Source organism: Jaculus jaculus, chromosome 23 (genome assembly GCF_020740685.1).
Source record: "Jaculus jaculus isolate mJacJac1 chromosome 23, mJacJac1.mat.Y.cur, whole genome shotgun sequence".
In the NCBI taxonomy this organism is placed as follows: Eukaryota; Metazoa; Chordata; class Mammalia; order Rodentia; family Dipodidae; genus Jaculus; species Jaculus jaculus.
Window position 1 is genome coordinate 5,551,547 of NC_059124.1, and position 17,887 is coordinate 5,569,433.

The 17,887-nt window shown below is 50.9% G+C and overlaps 1 protein-coding gene across 2 annotated transcripts; it reads right to left on the bottom strand.

The window, feature by feature from the left end:
• Window positions 1-801: 801 nt before the first annotated feature.
• Foxm1 (forkhead box M1) lies at window positions 802-16,208 on the bottom strand. Of its 2 annotated transcripts, none has more exons than XM_045139676.1 (8): window positions 15,664-16,208; window positions 14,207-14,352; window positions 10,745-10,936; window positions 8,114-8,242; window positions 7,501-7,545; window positions 6,893-6,962; window positions 6,584-6,759; window positions 802-2,340 (listed from the first exon to the last, which is right to left on the bottom strand). In XM_045139676.1, the coding sequence occupies exons 1-8, from the start codon at window positions 16,163-16,165 to the stop codon at window positions 1,348-1,350; spliced, it is 2,253 nt and encodes a 750-aa protein (XP_044995611.1). In that variant the 5' UTR covers window positions 16,166-16,208; the 3' UTR covers window positions 802-1,347. The 2 variants fall into 2 exon arrangements, with proteins under 2 accessions (XP_044995611.1, XP_044995610.1); XM_045139675.1 differs by having other exon boundaries at window positions 14,201-14,352.
• Window positions 16,209-17,887: the final 1,679 nt, after the last annotated feature.

Sequence of the window (17,887 nt, forward strand, 5' to 3'; positions counted from 1 at the left end):
GATACTTAATAGGTTGATATTGTATATATGTAATTACAATGATTGTAATGGGGAGGTAATATGATTGAGAATGGAATTTCAAAGGGGAAAGTGTGGGGGTGGGGAGGGAGGGAATTACCATGGGATATATTTTATAATCATGGAAAATGTTAATAAAAATTTTTTAAAAAGATGAAAAAAAAAATAAATAAAAAATAAAGAAATGGACACATGTGAAAAGTGCTGGGCACTCCTCCTTCAGGGCAGCACCAAGCCTTACCAAGGCTCACCAGCCTCCGTCACCACCACCCCGCCTTGCCAACCCCTCTGGATACCAAGAGACCACGGCGATGTGCAGGTCCACCCTGGGTTTTTATTCAGCAGGTAGATACAGTAGTGTTCTTGAGATGGCTCACGTCCTGGGGCTTAGGGTGGCTATTGGCAAAGCTCAGGTGCAGGCCGAGGAGGCTCGGCAGGTCGGGGGTGGGGGGGTCCGCCTTCTCGGGGCCTCAGCCGAGTTCTCCTCGTACTCGGCTCCCTGGCATGATCAGAGAAAAACCTAACCGGGCACCCCTCGGCTTCAGATACATACAAACCCTACCCTCTAATTCAACTCAACCCAATATGAAAAAAAAAAAAGAAAAGAAAGAAACCTTTAAACCAGGATATCTTCTTGCAGGGTAGCTGGCTTAGAAACATGGGGAGGTGTGTGTGTGTGTGTGTGTGTCTTAGGGGGGTGGTAAAAAGAAAAGATCGTGTAGAGCAGACCTCCACATCAGCCTGTCTATAGGAAAAAATAAAAATAAAAAAAAAAAAGCCTTGTGCCAGGCACCCCTGCAGTGGAGAAAACCGTCTGCAGCGCCCCCCCACCCACTACCCCAGCTGGGAGCCCAGGGCAGTGAACAGAGGCAAAGTGGAACCCCCGGCCGTCCTGCCCACCCCTGGCATTGTCTTGGCAATGATCGAAGGAAACGAGCTTATGTCTGTAATGAAGAGAGTCATCTGGAGAATTTACACCGCTTACCAGGACCGCCCTGCCAGGGGGCAGAGGTGAGACTGCTGGGCGCTTTCTAATCCCTTCTTACCACTGCTTGCCAACCCTAGCTTTTGGTTCCCAGCTGGGAAGCGTGTAAGAATAGAATTTCTCGGGGTTGGGTGGTGGGTGGTGGGGTGGGCGGCTCACAGGTAGCCCAGAAGCCAGTAAAGGGAGACCCCGCTGCTTTGAGAGGGTCCCAGCAGTGGCTCGGGGGTTGACAGCTGCCCTGGCATTAAGCGGGCGAGGATGCTGTGCGCGCTCTTGTCCCTCGTGGGGGTCAGTGGGATGGCCAGCACCTCGGGGCAGCCAGGGCCAGGGGCCAGGCCTCGCTCCTAGCGCAGCTCGGGAATGAACTGAGACCAGTTGATATTGTCCGCGCCCAGCGGGTCCTCGTCCAGGCCGGGGAAGCTGATGTCCAGCAGGATCTTGCTGAGGCTGTCATTCATGGTGTCCAGGACCAGGCCTTCGGTGAGCGAGCGGCTGGCCGCGAGGTTGGGGACCTGTGGCTCCGGGGAGGCCGGCCTGGGGACGTCCGGATGCGGGGGCGCAGGGCTGCCGAAGGGGTCGGGGGTCAGCTCCAGGGGCTGGGCGTCCAGGAGCTCTCGGGGCGAGCCGAAGAGGGGCAGGCTCTTCGGCGGGGTGCAGCTCAGCTCCACCAGCCCCAGGGAGTCGGGCGGGGGTCCGCAGGTCCCCCGGGGAGTTCGCACGGGGCTGACCTCCAGCTCCCCGACTTTGGCGGCCGGGGACGCGAGCCTCCAGGCCTCGGGGGTGCTGGGCAGCGGGGCGGACTTGCTGGGCGTGGAGGAGATGGGCAGTGTCTCTTTGACGGGGGTCTGGAAGGGCCCCCCGTCTGCAGGCTGGGGCTCGGGGGGCTCGGCGAAGACCAGCTCGGGCTCGTCCCCGCGCGGTGCCCGCAGGTGCTGCTTGCGGCGCGAGCGGCTCATCTCCCGCCGCTCGCGCCGCTGGATCGCCAGCATCTCCGAGACGCGCCGCGCCGGCGACTTGAGGCCGCCGGGGTCCTGGCCGGGGTCCTGGCCGGGCCCCGGCGTGGGAGAGCACGGCGATGCCCCCCACGACCGGGGGCAGTCCTCCTTCAGGGACGGGCACGGCGAGGGCCACTCTGCCAACGGAGGGCTCTCGGCCTTGATGGCTCGCGCCAGGGGCGCCGCGTCCTCCCACGGCTGCAGCGCTTCCTCCTTGATGCCCGGCGGTGGCAGCGGCGCGGGCAGCAGAGGCAGCGGTGGTCCTTCCCCGAGCGGCGCTTTCTCCTCCTTCAGGGGTCCCGCGGCGGGCAGCGGGGCTACGCCTTCGTCTGCCAAGAGCACCTGCAAGGGAAGCAGCCCATGCTCCGTCCACTGGCACAAGCAAGCAGCTTAGAGAGCCTGATCCTATGGCCTGGGGGAGGGGGGGGGGGAAAGGGGGAGGTGGGGGGCTGGAGGGATGGCTTAGCAGTTAAGGAGTTTGCCTGCAAAGACAAAGGACCCAGGTTCGATTCCCCAGGACCCACGTTAGCCAGATGCACAAGGGGGCGCACGCCTCGTTTGCGGTGGCTGGAGGCCCTGGCGCGCCCCATTCTCTCTCTCTCTCTCTCTCTCTCTGTCTCTTTCTCTCTCTGTCACTCTCAAATAAATAAAAATGAACAAAAAAGTTGACAAATTAAAACAATAAAAAACAATAATAATATCAATAAAAAGGCTGGTGGGCTTAGTAGTTAAGGGCTTTGCCTGCAAAGGCAAAGGACCCAGGTTCGATTCCCCAGGACCCACGCTAGCCAGATGCACAAGGGGACGCAGGCATCTGTAGTTTGTCTGCAGTGGCTAGGGGCCTTGGCGAGCCCTTTCTCTCTCTCTCCCCACCTCTTTCTCTGTCAAATAAATAAAGCCTCAACCACTGCAACCCAACTCCAGAAGCACCACCTAGTGGGCTATGTGTGACCTTGCCCTGGCCTCACCTTTGTGTGTCTGGCTAATGTGGGATCTGAAAACTCGAACATGGGTCCTTAGGCTTCACAGGCAAGCACCTTAACTTTTAAGCAATCTCTCCAGTTCCCATGACCTTTTTTTTTTTACTCAATATTTTATTTTTATTTATTTATTTCACAGAGAAAGAAGGAGAGAGAGAGGGGAAAGGGAACACCAGGGCCTCCAGCCACTGCAGACAAACTGCAGACGCGTGCGCCCCTTTATGCTAGCGTGGGTCCTGGGGAATCGAACCTGGGTCCTTTGGCTTTGCAGGCAAACGCCTTAACTGCTAAGCCATCCCTCCAGCCCCTTATGGCATTTTTTGGGGTGCATGGTGCTGGCAACTGTACTTTTCTTTTTTTTCCTGTATTTTATTTTCTTTGGTGTTGGCAATGGAACCCTGCAAGTGCGTTATCACTGAACTGTACCCTCAGATTGCTTCCTCTTTTAAGGTGCTGCCTGCATCTGGAGTTCATTTGCAGTGCCTGGAGGTCCTGGCACACCCATTCTCATCCTTTCTCTCAAATAAGTAAATAAAAAAAAAACTATGTATGTCTAAAACTCAGTAGCAGAGGCAAGTACATTAGAAAGGAGATATGGAGGGAATAGAAAGGGAGGGAGGGGGGACTTAATAGGATGGCACTGTATATATACATAAGTAGAAGAACAGATTAATGGGGGTGAAAAGGTCTAAGTGAAGTCAGAGGAAGAGACTGAGTAAAGGAAAGGTGGAGGGAGGGCTAATAAAAATGTAAGAGGATATAAATAAATCAGATGGAAACCCGCTTTTTTGGACAATGGAAGAAGATTGTTACTAGAAAAATTTCATTGCCAGGGATGGGATACTTTCCAGTGAGTTGTTGGCCAGGGAGGTCCCTGATGCCCCCAAAATATTCCAGGCCATTGCCGAGGCCCTTGGTTTCCCACCAGGAATAGATGGTGAGACCCTATTGCTGAAGACTCCACATACTTGGGCTGCAAGGTCACTGAGAAATCCTGCTGGAGCTGAGCTGAAAGCCTCCTCCATGTAGACCAGCTGACAAGCTGGAAACAGATCTACTGCATGGAGTTCAGTGGGAGGGAGGGAAATCACCAGTGGAGACACCCAACAGTGCACACCGCAAATCTTAAAATTCGGCCAGCCAGGCCAAATGAACCAACGATGCACCCATTGTGACATGTGTGTTATGGAGGAAACCAACCACTCTCTAATGGACTGGAGGCCTGCTCTATGGGAGGGAAAACATCCCTGATACTGAAAACTTAAAACAGATGTAGTCATGAGCCCTAGGGGTGTAACGTCTGCTGCTGTCTGGCTACATGTATATACTATGGTCACCAAACGGCCTGGAAAGCACTTCTCTTAATGTTCATACACTTATATTAATGCTACTTTCACTTTTGCTTAGAGAAGCTTTTCTTTTCAGATGGCAGTGACCTTGGGATGACTCAGAAGGCACCATGGTGCTGAGAAGTGACGGAAGAGTGCTCAGCACTGAAATATCTCTATCACACCTTCCAAGGCTCACATTGTGGAAGAGCTGGTGGGAAGAATGTAAGAGCCAAAGGAAGGGTAGGACTCCTTACAACATGATCCCCCCAGACACACAATGGCCTGGATATCCGTGACCTCGCAGCGCCTGACACTACCTACACAAGACCCTCATAAGAGGAGGAAAAGATGATGACATCAAAATAAAAGACCGATTGAGAGGGGGAGGGGATATGATGGAGAGTGGAGTTGAAAAGTGGAAGCGGGGGGGAGGGAATTACCATGGTTTATTGTCTATAATTGTGGAAGTTGTCAATAAAAAATAAAAGTAAATAAAATATTAAAAATAAAATAAAATAAATTTGAGAGAGAATAGGCATACAAGGGCCTTTTCTAGCCACTGCAAACAAACTCCAGGCACATGTGCCGCCTTAAGCATCTGGCCTATGTGGGTACTAAGGAATAGAACCTGGAACCTCAGGTTTCACAGGCAGCACCTTTACAGGGCCATCTCTCCAGCCCACCTCTAACTTTTTTTTATTTTAATGGCTTACGTGGGCCTGGAGAATTGAACCTGGGTCTTTTGGCTTTGCAGGCAAGTGCCTTAATCGCTAAGCCATTTCTCCAGCCTAGACTGGCCTTCTTTTCATGAAAGAGACAGAATTGGCATGCCAGGGCCTCCAGCTACCGTAATCAAACTCCAAATGCACGCGCCACCTTGTGCTCATGTGTGACCTTGCTCATGTGGCACCTTGTGTGTCTGGCTTACGTGGGGCCTGGGGAGTTGAACCTGGCTTGTTAGGCTTTGCAGGCCAGCGCCTTAACTGCTGAGCCATCTCTCCAGCCCGGCTTCTGGTTTTTATGTGGGGTCTGGGATCCAAATTCACTCATGTCTGGTAAATGCTTTATCTACTAAGCCATATTGCCAGCCCTGCTGATGCCACATAGAGCAACCCAGATCCCTTTTAGCTCATGTACTGCTCTGTGGAGGAGCCTTGTCTACCAAACAGATTTAGAAGTGTCTCAAGGAACTGAACTCAGCATGCTTCACAAGCTGTAGCTCTAACACTTTTTTTTTTTTTTTTTTTTTTTTTTTGAGGCAGGGTCTCACTCTCGCCCATGTTGGCCTGGAACTCACTCTGTAGTACCAGGCTGGCCTCACACTCAAAAGCAATCCTCCTACTTCTGCCTCCCTAGTGCTGGAATTAAAGGCATGGACCACCACACCAGGCACTTTTTTTTTTCTTTGAAGCAAACCCAACAGACTGCCCATCCACCTCCATCCCCTTATTTTGGCTTTTCAAGGTAGGGTCTCACACTAGCCTATGCTGTCCTGGAACTGGCCTACAGAAATCCTCTGAACTCTGCCTCCTGAGTGCTGGGATTAAAAGCGCACCGCTACGCCTGCCTTCTTCTCCTTTTTTTAATTTATTTTTTTATTTGAGAGCGACAGACACAGAGAGAAAGACAGATAGAGGGAGAGAGAGAGAATGGGCGCACCAGGGCTTCCAGCCTCTGCAAACGAACTCCAGACGCGTGCGCCCCCTTGTGCATCTGGCTAACGTGGGACCTGGGGAACCGAGCCTCGAACCGGGGTCCTTAGGCTTCACAGGCAAGCGCTTAACCGCTACGCCATCTCTCCAGCCCTCCTTTTTTTAATGAGACAAAGAGAGAGATAAAGAATTGGTGTGCTAGGGCCTCCAGCCATTGCAACTCCAGACACACGCACCACCTTGTTCGCATGTGTGACCCTATGGTCTTGAGTCATCTTGTGGGCGTGGTGGCGCACACCTTTAATTCCAGCACCTGGGAGGCAGAGGTAGGAGGACTGCCATGAGTTTGAGGCCACCCTGAGACTACATGGTGAAATCCAGGTCAGCCTGAGCTATAGTGAGACCCTACCTCGCATAACCGAAATAAATAGTAAATAAATTTATACTTAGCATGCACTGGAAATAAACATTCACCACAGGATTCAGAGCAAGACAGAGATCCAACAATATCTAGTTTTTGCTTCACTCATTTGAACACAGCAGCTCTAACAGTTAAGACCAAACCAAACGTGGCTCTGCTCTTGACTGCAGGCTTCTCTGCGTGGAAAAGCAGGGTGCTTACCTTGGGGGCAATGCGGACTCGTTTGCTGTGTCGCACGAGCTCTGAGCTCATGAGGGAAGCGGCCAGGGGCAGTGGCACCTTCACTGAGGGCTGCAGCACCAGGGACTGGCTCACTGGGAACTGGATGGGCACCAGGTAAGAGCTGACCCGCGGGAGGAGGGGTTTCATCTTCCGCCCTAGAAGAGACCAGGGGTTCAGAGGCAGCAGGCCAGGGCTCAGATCCCTGTGAGCTAGGGGAAAGAGCTGCGAGGTACTCCCCAGAACCAGGCCCCCCCCCCCCAGCCCCCCGAGGCTGCCTCTCCAACTCACGTGTGCCCAGAGGGAGCTCAGTTTTGATGGTCACATTCCTGCGGAGCTCGGGATTGGGACGTTTCTGTTGCTAATTGTGGCAAGTGACAGAGAAAGCAGCCTGGGTTAGTAAGGTAAGGGGGGTGGGGGACAGGAGACCCCTCCCACCAGCTTGAGCTGTTGCACTTGAGATCACTGAAAGGACAGAAAGCAAGGCCGGCTTGAGGGGCGGATGCAGGTAGGCATGATCTGCCCGGCCATTGCCAGTGGGCGGGTAGCACAGGGCACAGGGACATCCTACGGAGGGACAGTCCTACCCCCTCATACGTTCTCACCCCCCGCGGGAAGCAAAAGCTATCCACGAAACAAAGAAAAGGCTGGTGGAGAGAACGAGCTGCCACCTGCTGGGCTCATGCCACGCCGCGGCCCGTCCTTGCAAGCGGCAGGTCCTCCCGCGGTGCCCAGCCTGCTCGGCCGGGCACTTTTGTCGTGCTGCGTGGTTAGGGCTGGCGGCCACAGGGCCGCGGTGGTCCCCTCCCCGAATCACAGCTGGTCTCTGCCGACTAAAGCCATGCTGAGCAGTGAAAGGAAACAAGGCCGAGCCCCAAGCCAGAAGAAGAGAATCTTACTGATTCCAAGTGCCTGGGCGATTGTGGAGACCCTGGGTCCAGTGGCTGGTGGCGGCCAGGCAGGGCGGGAGAGAAACGAGATACAGTTACCACCAACGTGGCCAATCGGGCCAGACTGGGAAGACACCTATCGCTGGTGGGTGCTGAGGAGCACCCCGGATGGAGGGACGTCCTGGACGGCTGTCCATCCTAGGAGAGCAGTCACAGCTACCTGCATCCTTATGGGCACTGAGAAGTCCCCAGAACGACTTCTTTCTAAAAAGATGGGCTAATGGCGCCATTGCTAGTGTCTAAGACTGTTTGACTCGCTGGAGATGCTGCTGAAAAGACAAACTACCATGCCCATCGTGGACTCACTGGACCAGGATCCTGGAGGGCAGGGGCTAGGAACTGACATTGTAACGAGTATCTTATCATGGGGGGAGTCAGGGGGAGACTGCTGGGGCGGTCCTCGCTGCACCCCAGTTTAGCACCAAGAATGTTATTGAAAGTCACAAACTGACTGACTCCCGTCCCCCGATCAAACGTGAATGTCCTACGAATTTGTTCCTTTTACGGTGGCTCTGTGACCTCCAACGCCGGCCCTACCTAGGCGGAACCAGGACACACTCACCTTGAACACCTGGTCCAGCGTCAGGCAGCGGTTGGCGCTGGGGTGGATGGTCCAGAAGGAAACCTTGCCGTTGGCGGACGTCTCCCGCACAAACATGTCATGGAGGGAGAGGTTGTGGCGAATAGAATTCTGACAAGCAAACACAGCCAGTTTTCGGTTCGCTTTGTTTCACCTCAGAAGAATCACCTTTGAAGTGAGTCAGGGGCTGGGGGGTGAGGGGGTCTGTCTCCCTGCTCAGCAAACTTTCTAGGGACCTTGTAGCCTTGACTGCTGCCAACTCTCTCCCTCACATGCAGACAACGTCTGCCCTGGAAAGAAAAGACTGGTGCCGCCGGGCGTGGTGGCGCACGCCTTTAATGCCAGCACACGGGAGGCAGAGGTGGGAGGATCGCCCTGAGTTCGAGGCCACCCTGAGACTCCATAGTGGATTCCAGGTCAGCCTGAGCTACAGTGAGACCCTACCTCGAAAAACCAAAAGGAAGAAGAAAAGAGTGGTGGCACTCCTCAACTTGGCAAATGAAAACGCAACAACAGAGACTTGGCTGTGTCCTTGCCCCCAGGGCCCCAGGCTGGAAATAGTCCCTGGTCTCTGCTATCGTGAGGAGGACGAGCTGGCAGCGGGGACTGTGTGTGGGAAGTTTACACCTCTGACTTCTGCCTCGGAGAAGGGGTCAGTGTGACAGACAGGCGGGCACTGAGAGCCCTGGGCTTCCCACAGCTCTCTCCAAAGTCAGGTTCTCTGGCACTGGGACAAATGAGAAGATTATTGGCCACTGCACAGTCTATGGGGAAAAAAAAAAAAGGCCCAAAGTACAGGAGTATCATAAAGAGAAATGAGCTTCTGGGTCGAGGAGATAGCTCAGAGTTAACAGAGCCTGCAGTATAAGCATACAAGGGCTGGAGAGATGGCTTAGTGGTTAAGACGCTTGCCTGTGAAGCCAAAGGACCCAGGTACGATTCCCCGGGACCCACGTAAGCCAGACGCACAAGGTGGCACATGTGTCTGGATTTCGTTTACAGTGGCTAGAGGCCCTACTGTGACCATTCTCTCTCTCAAGTAAACAAAATAAATACAGAAAAATATTAAAAAAAAAAAAAAAACTGGGTATGGGGGACTGGAGAGATGGTTTAGCAATTAAGGTGCTTGCCTGTGAAGCCAAAGGAGCCAGGGTTGATTCCCAGGACCCATATAAGCCAGATGCACAAGGTGGCACAGGTGTCTGGAGTTCATTTGCAGTGGCTGGAGGCCCTGTTGTGCCCACTCTTTCTTTTTCCCCCTTTCTCTCAAATAAATAAATGAATAAATAAAATAAGGGCTGGAGAGATGGCTTAGTTGTTAAGGTGCTTGCCTGTGGAAACTAAGTACCCATGCTTGACTCTCCAGATCCCATGTAAGCCAGATGCACATGACACAAGTGTGCAATGCTGCACATGTGCACAGGATGCAACACACACTTGGAGCTCTATTGTAGTGGCTGGAGGCCCTGGTACACCAATTCTCTCTTGCAAAAAAAAAAAAAAAAAGGCATGGGACTGGAGAGGTGGCTTAGCGGTTAAGGCACTTGCCTGCAAAGCCAAAAGACCCAGGTTCAATTCCCTAGAACTTAAGTCATGTGGACAAAGTGGCACATGTGTCTGGAGTTTGTTTGCATTGGTGAGAGGCCCTGGCACATCCATTCTCACTCTCACGCTTCCTCTCTCTGTTTGTGTAAAAAAAAAAAAAAAAAAAGAACAGGGCATGGCGGTACATGCCTTTAATTGTAGCACTTGGGAGGCCAAGGTAGGAGGATCGCTGTGAATTCCAGGTCAGCGTGAGCTAGAGACCTTACCTTTAAAAAGACGCTCTGGGCTAGAGATGGCTTAGCGGTTAAGCGCTTGCCTGTGAAGGCTAAGACCCCAGTTCGAGGCTCAATTCCCCAGGACCCACGTTAGCCAGATGCACAAGGGGGCACACGCGTCTGGAGTTCGTTTGCAGTGGCCGGAGGCCCTGGCGCGCCCATTCTCTCTATTTCTCTTTATTTGCTCTTTCTCTCTCTGTCACTCTCAAATAAATAAAAATAATTTTTTTTTTTTAAACGAAAGACACTGGGCGTGTGGCGCACGCCTTTAATCCCAGCACTTGGGAGACAGAGGTAGGAAGATCGCAGGGAGTTCGAGGCCACCCTGAGACTACATAGTGAATTCCAGGTTAGCCTGGGCTACAGCGAGACCCTACCTTGAAAAACAAACAACAACCAAAAGCCGAACAAACAAACAAAGTCATGCCCACTAGAAATAATCTGACATTATAGGAACTTAATCTTGGGATCATGAGGCTCACCTCCCATTAAAAAAAAAAAGCCTTTCCATAAAACAGCCCAGGCTCTCCAGTCTCTGGTACCTCAGACTGCTGCTGCCGTCATTAGCTCGGGTCTTGCTGCGCTGAACTGTCACCACAAACCTTAGATAGTCGGCAGTGCCCTAACTGACAACACTGCCTAGATCCCGTCGGTCCAAGTGACACCCCAAGTCGTATCTAGCACCCCCCGCCCTTCACCGTGGCCCCCAAACACCAGATACGGTCGTAGCGTAGCACAAACGATACGCTGCCGGGCCAGCAGGAACTGGACTCCGCAGGTTGGGGGGCAGTACCTTCCATCCTGGCTTGGCGATGTGCTTAAAGTAGGGGAAGTGGTCCTCGATCCAAGTGTAGATGTCCTTCAGGGTCATGCGCTTCCTCTCAGTGCTGTTGATGGCAAACTGGATCATGGCCATGTAAGAATAGGGAGGCCGCTCGGCCACGGAGTCCCGCCAAGACGGTGGAGCGCCCGTAGGCTCTTCAACCTGTGGGCAGAAGCCGGAGGGAAAAAGAAAACAGGATGCCACAGGAGAGTTCACAGCAACTACTCCCATGCCAGGCCCTAGAATGTGCTAGAATCAAACTCATCTGAGACCACGATTCCACTGTGGAATGAAAGCTAGCATTAAGACAGATCTTGGGCTGGAGAGATGGCTTAGCGGTTAAACGCTTGCCTGTGAAGCCTAAGGACCCCGGTTCGAGGCTCGATTCCCCTGGACACACGTTAGCCAGATGCACAAGGGGGCGCACGCGTCTGGAGTTCGTTAGCAGTGGCTGGAGGCCCTGGCGTGCCCATTCTCTCTCTCTCTCTTTCTCCCTCTTTCTCTCTATCACTCTCAAATAAATGAATAAAAATAAACAAAAAAGTAATAAATAAATAAATAAGATCTTAGTCTACACCAACTAGGAACTGCTTCCCTGCCACATCATTCATTGGGTTGAAGATATCTGCCCCTTCTCTGGGATTACAGGCACACATGGCCACATCCAGATGTTCATGTTGCATCTGGAGTGTTTTTTTTTTTTTCTTTTTTTTTTTCATTTATTAGAGACAGAGGGAGAGAGAGGGAGAGACACAAAGGGACAGAATGGGCATGTCAGGGCCTCCAGCCACTGCAAACAAACTCCAGACGCATGTGCCCCCCTTGTGCATCTGGCTTATGTGGGACCTGGAGAATCAAACTGGGGTCCTTAGGCTTCGCAGGCAAATACCTTACTGGCTAAGCCATCTCTCCAGCCCGCATCTGGAGATTTGAGCTCTGGCAGTCTCAGGGCACATAAGAGCCGGCTGAATCATCTCTCAAGTTCATAGAATATATCTTTTCTTTTCTTTCTTTTTCTTTTTTTATGTTCTTTTTTTAATGTAGGGTCTTACTCTAGCCCAGACTGACCTAGAATTCAATATGTAGTCTCAGGGTGGCCTCACACACTGGTCCTCTTACCTCCTACGTGCTGGGAAGAAAGGTGTGCACCACCACACCCAGCTAGTGTATCTTTTCAAATTTTATTTATTATTTGCACGTGTGTGCATAGTATGCAGGGGGCGTTTGCCACTACAAACTTGTGCCACATTTTGCATCTGGCCTACATAGGTTTAGGGAACTGAACCTTGTAGTACATTTATTTTATTTTAATATTTAATTAATTTTATTTGAGAGACAGAAAGGCAGGTAGAGAGGATGCACATGCCAGGGTCTCTAGCCATTGCAAATGAACTCTAGATGCATGTGCCCACCTTGTGCATCTGGCTTTATGTGGGTCCTGTGGAATCAAACCTGGGTCCTTTGGCTTTGCAGGCAAGCATCTTAACCACTAAGCCATTTCTATAGCCCTTTAATTTATTTGTTATTTATTTATTTTAAATTTTTTGTTCATTTATTTATTTATTTATTTGAGAGCGACAGACATAGAGAGAAAGACAGATGGAGGGGGAGAGAGAATGGGCGCGCCAGGGCTTCCAGCCTCTGCAAACGAACTCCAGATGCGTGCGCCCCCTTGTGCATCTGGCTAACGTGGGACCTGGGGAACCGAGCCTCGAACCGGGGTCCTTAGGCTTCACAGGCAAGCGCTTAACCGCTAAGCCATCTCTCCAGCCCTTATTTGTTATTTATAAGCAGAGAGAGAGAGAGACAGAGAGAAAAGAGACAGAGAATGGGAATGCAAGGGCCTCCAGCCAACACAAACAGACTCCAGATGCATGTGACACTTTGTGCATCTGACTTTATATGGGTAATGGGAAATTGAACCTGGGTCATTAAGCTTTGCAGGCAAGCACCTTAACTGCTGAGCCATCCCTCCAGCTCCAATATATCTTTAAAAAATATTGCTGGGTGTGGTGGCTTCATGCCTTTAATCCCAACACTCTGGAGGCAGACATAGGAGGATCACCATGAGACCCTATCTCAAAAATACCAAAACAAAACAAAACAAAAAAAATGCATTTGAGAGAAAGAGGTAAATTCAGAGAGAGAGAGAATGGACAGGTAGAGAGGATGCACATGCCAGGGCCTCTAGCCACTGCAAACAAACTCCAGAAGCATGCACCACTTTGGGAATCCAACCTAGGCTTCACAGGCAAGTGTCTTTAACCATACTCTTTCTCTCTGCTTGCAAATAAAAATAAAATTAAAAAGATATACAGAGCTGGGTGTGGTGGCATATACTTGAAATCCCAGCTATTTGGAGGCTGAGGCAGGAGGAATCAAATTCAAGGCAAGTGGTTTTTTTTAATTTAAAAATTTTTTTACAGTACTTTATTTATTTATTTAAGAATGAGAAAGAAGTACAGAGAGACAGAGAATGGATGCACCATAGCCTCTAGCCAATGCAAAGGAACTCCAGAGGCATGGGCCATCTTGTGCATCTGGCTTATGTGGGTACTAGGGAATCAAACCTGGGTCCTTAGGCTTCACAGGCAAGTGCCTTAATCACTAAGCCATCTCTCCAGCCTCAAGGCTAGTCTTAATAGAAATAACTAAGGGCTAGGAATGTAGCTTAGTGGTACAGAACTTGCTTAGTATGCCTAGGCTCTAGTTTCACTCTGGAAAAATAGCTGAGCAGTTAAGCGCTTGCCTGTGAAGCGTAAGGACCCCGGTTCGAGGCTTGATTCCCCAGGACCCACGTTAGCTAGATGCACAAGGGGGCGCACGCATCTGGAGTTTGTTTGCAGTGGCTGGAGGCCCTGGCGTGCCCATTCTCTGTCTGTCTGTCTGTCTCTCTCTCTGTGTACTTGCAAATAAAAATAAATAAATTAATGTAACTTATGCAGAAAAGCCCTAAGTAGTTTTATTTTATTTTTTTTTCCTTTCTTTTTCTTTCAAGGTAGGATCTCACTGAACCCCAAGCTGACCTGGAATTCACTCAGGATGAATTCCACTAAGTCTCAGGATGGCTTTAAACTCACAGTGATCCTCCTCCCTGTGCCTCTTGAGTGCTGGGATTAAAGCCACATGCCGCCATACCTGGCTAGCCCTAAGCAGTTCTACCAGTCATATCTAACATCAGTCAGATGTGGTGGCATGCATGTCATTGATCCCAGCACTTGGACGGCCCAGAGGCAGGAGGATCACTTTGAGTTTGAGGCCACCCTGAGCCCAATTCCAGGTCAGCCTGGGGTAAAATAAGACCCTGCCTGGAAAAAACAAACAAACAAAACAAGATATCACGTTTCAACAACGCTTAATCTGTTTCAATCTTTAGAAATTTCCTGCGCTGGCTCTGACTTCCCAGTGAGTGACAGAACAGTTCACCTTCACCTGGCTCTGTTCCAGGTGACAATTCTCCTTTTCCTGCATCTCTTGCTTGATGTTGCAGGAGCCCAGGCCGTCGGAACTCATCTTTCCAAGCCACTGGATATTGGTTAAGCTGTTCTCCAGTGCGTAGCCAGCTGCCTCACCACCAGCTAGAGGGAAACGACCCAAAACCTGGTTAGTAGCTTAATTGGACACCCAGTAGCTCCAGGAGGATCCATGTGGCCAGGGAACCACCCTTCCAAGACCGCTACCCCGAGGAAAATGGTAAAGCTATCGTGGCTTGAAGCGAGCCTGCTGTATGATGGACTTCAAGCGCAACGGGCTACATTTCTGTGAGCAAGACTCAGCCCCAGCCATCTTTGAAGGCAACCTTTGGCTGTCTGCACAAAAAATAAAAATCGGGTCACTTTTCTTCCCTGGGCTTCAGTTTATCTCTTTAGTAAGGTGGAGATTTACTTATAGGGTCAAGACAAAGAGTAAACAAAAACAAACACATTCATTCTCTTCCAACATAAAAAAGAAAAGAGGGCTGGAGGGATGGCTCAGCGATTAAGGCGTTTGCCTGTGAAGCCCAAGGACCCAGGTTCAATTCCCCAGGACTCACATAAGCCAGATGCACAAGGTGGTGCATGTATCTGGAGTTCGTTTACAGTGGTGAGTGGCCCTGGCGTGCCATTCTCTCTATCTTCCTCTTTCTCTCTCTCTCTCTTAAATAAATAAAATGAATAAGTTAAAAAAAATTTTTAAGAGGAATGGACAAATGCACAAAGTGGCACATGCATTTGGAGTTTGTTTGCAGCAGCTAGAGGCCCTGGTGTGCCCATTCTCTCTCTAACCTGCCTCTTATTCTCTCTCAAGTAGATAAATTTAAAAAATAAAAAAAAACAACAACAAAACAAAACAGCAATGGGCCGGTGTGGTGGCACACTCCTTTAATCCTAGCACTTGGGAGGCAGATGTAGGAGGATCACCATGAGTTTGAAGCTACCCTGATACTATATAGTGAATTCCAGGTCAGCCTGGACTACAGCAAGATCCTACCTCCAAAAACCAGGCTGGGGAAGAGGGGCAGAGGGGCAATGGAGTCAGGTGCCAGGTATGGTAGGGGGCACCTTTTAATCCCAGCACTTGGGAGTCAAGAGGTAGGAAGATCACCCTGGAGTTCAAGGCCAGTCTGGGATTATAGAGTGAATTCCAGGTCAATCTAGGCTAGAATGAGACCCTACCTTGAAAAATCTTAAAACAAACAAACAAACAAAAAACAAAACAAAACAAAAGGGCAAGGAAACCTACACAATAACTGTAACTCTTTCAACAGTGCCCAGAGGACTCAGGATGAAGAAAACAAGCCTCTGTCTTGGTTCAAGGCCAGCCGCGTGCCAACGTGACTGACCACCGACCTGGCCAGGGGGCGTTAGAGAGACTGGCTTGCTGACCCCTTGGGCTGGCACACCACGTACCACAGCTCTCCTGTTTCAGCCTCGGGAGGGTCCCAGGTGACCTGGGAACATTCACATCCCTGGCCACTGGCTTTGGTCCCGGCGTGTCCGCAGGCACCTCGGTCCTCTGGGCATCGCTGCTGGCCTGCGCGGGAGGCTGGGGGCGCCCGGGGTGGGCCGAGCTGCCCCCACAGCTGATGAGGATGAACTTGTTGGGTCCCGAGCTGCCACTTTCCTTCCCTCGGGCGGTCAGCGCGGCGATGATGCTGTTCAGGTCGGCGTTGTTCGGGATAGCCACCACTTGCGTGTTGGGCATGGTGGGGTGGTCGATGATCTTGATCCCGGCGGGAAACTTGCAAGAGTTGGACTCGGTAGCCTTCGTGGAGGCCTGGGCCTGGCTAGGCTCCTGCTGGGCTGGGGGTCTCTTGGGACCCTCCTTGGACGTTTCGCCTGAGGCATTCTGAACGGGAAGGGGCACCTTCCGTCTCTTGAGAATCAGTGGCCGTCGGGGGCTGGTTTTCATTGTGAATCTGTGCGTCCACTCTCCATTGAGAACTGCAAGTGAGGGACCCTGTGAAGGGCAAAGGGAGGCGGTCTGTCAGAGGTCTGCAGGCTGAGGAGGGGTTCTTTGGGAGACAGATGTTCCTCTGCAGGAGCGACCAGTTGCATAAGCCCAGAGGTACGCCTGGAAGTCTGTAAAAGCCCCCCCAAAATAAGGGGAGAGGGGCTGGAGGGATGGCTTGATGGTAAGGCATTTGCCTGCAAAGCCAAAGGATCTCGGTTCGATTCCCCAGGACCCACATAAGCCAGATGCACAAGGGGGCACATGTGTCTGGAGTTTGTAGTGGCTAGAGGCCCTGGCATGCTCATTCTCTCTCTTTCTTTCTCTCAAATAACTAAAAATAAAGTTTTTAAAAAAAATAAGGGAAGAGGTCTGGCGAGATGGCTTAGAAGATAAGGCACTTGCCTGCAAAGCCAAAGGACTAAGGTTCAATTCCCCAGGACCCATGTTACCCAGATGCACATGGCACATGCATCTGGAGTTCGTTTGTAGTGGCTGGATGCCCTGGTGGCACCCATTTTCTCTCTCTCAAAATAAATAAATAAAAACATTTTAATATATTTTATTTATTTACTTGAGAGAAAGAGAGAGGGCATCTAGTCGCTGTAAAAGAATTCCAGGTGGATGTGCCTGCTTATACATCTAGCTTACATAGGTCCTGGAGAATCAAACTGTGATCTTTTGGGTTTTAAATGCCTTAACTGCTAAGCCATCTCTTCAGCCCATAAATAAAATATATATATATATTTTTTAAGTAAGGGGAGAAGCCAGGCTTGGTTATGCACGCCTTTAATCCCAGCACTCCAGAGGAAGAGGAAGGAGGATCACTGTGAGTTCGAGGCCACCCTGAGACTACATAGTGAGTTCCAGGTCAACCTGAGCTACAGTGAGACCCTACCTCAAATAAAAATGGGGAAGGGAATGGGAGTGGGGTGGAGAAAATCAAAGGAAGCTTAAAAATATTGTCCACCAGTGCTCTTGGTTTCCACCAGAAACAGATGGTAAGACCCTATTGCTGATGACTCCACATGCCTGGGCAGCAAGGTCACTGAGAAATCAAGCTGGGGCTGAGCTGAAAACCTTCTCCCTGTAGACCAGCCAACTGAAAGCTAGAAAGAAACAAAACAAAACTGCATGCAGCCCTATGGGAGACAGAAGTCATCAGTGGTGAAAACAGTGGACATTGGAAGCCTCAAGTTTGGCCAGACAGGCCAAATGTCTGAACGAGTGCAATAGTGGCGTGTCTGCTCTGGGGGAAACCAACTGCTCTCTAATTGGACTAGAGGACCACTCTATGGGAGGGAATACGTGCCTGGTACTGAAAACCTAATCAAAAGCCTATGGCAAGGGAGGTCATGAGCCTTAGGGGTACAAAGCCTGCTCTTGTCTGGATAAATGCATACATAACGGTCACCAAATTGCTCTGAAAGCACTATACTTAATGTTCATGCTCATATATTAATGCTACTCTCACTTCTGGTTAGAGAAGCTTCTCTTCAGATGGCAGTGACCACTGGGATGACCCAAAAGGCAACATAGTGCTGAGAAGAAGGGACGGAGGAGTGTTCAGCAGTGAAGCATCTCTATCACACCCTCCAAGGCTCAGGGTCCATTGTGGAAGAGGTGGCTGAAAGAATGTAAGAGCCAAAGGAAGGGTAGGACTCCTTACAATGCACCTGTCCA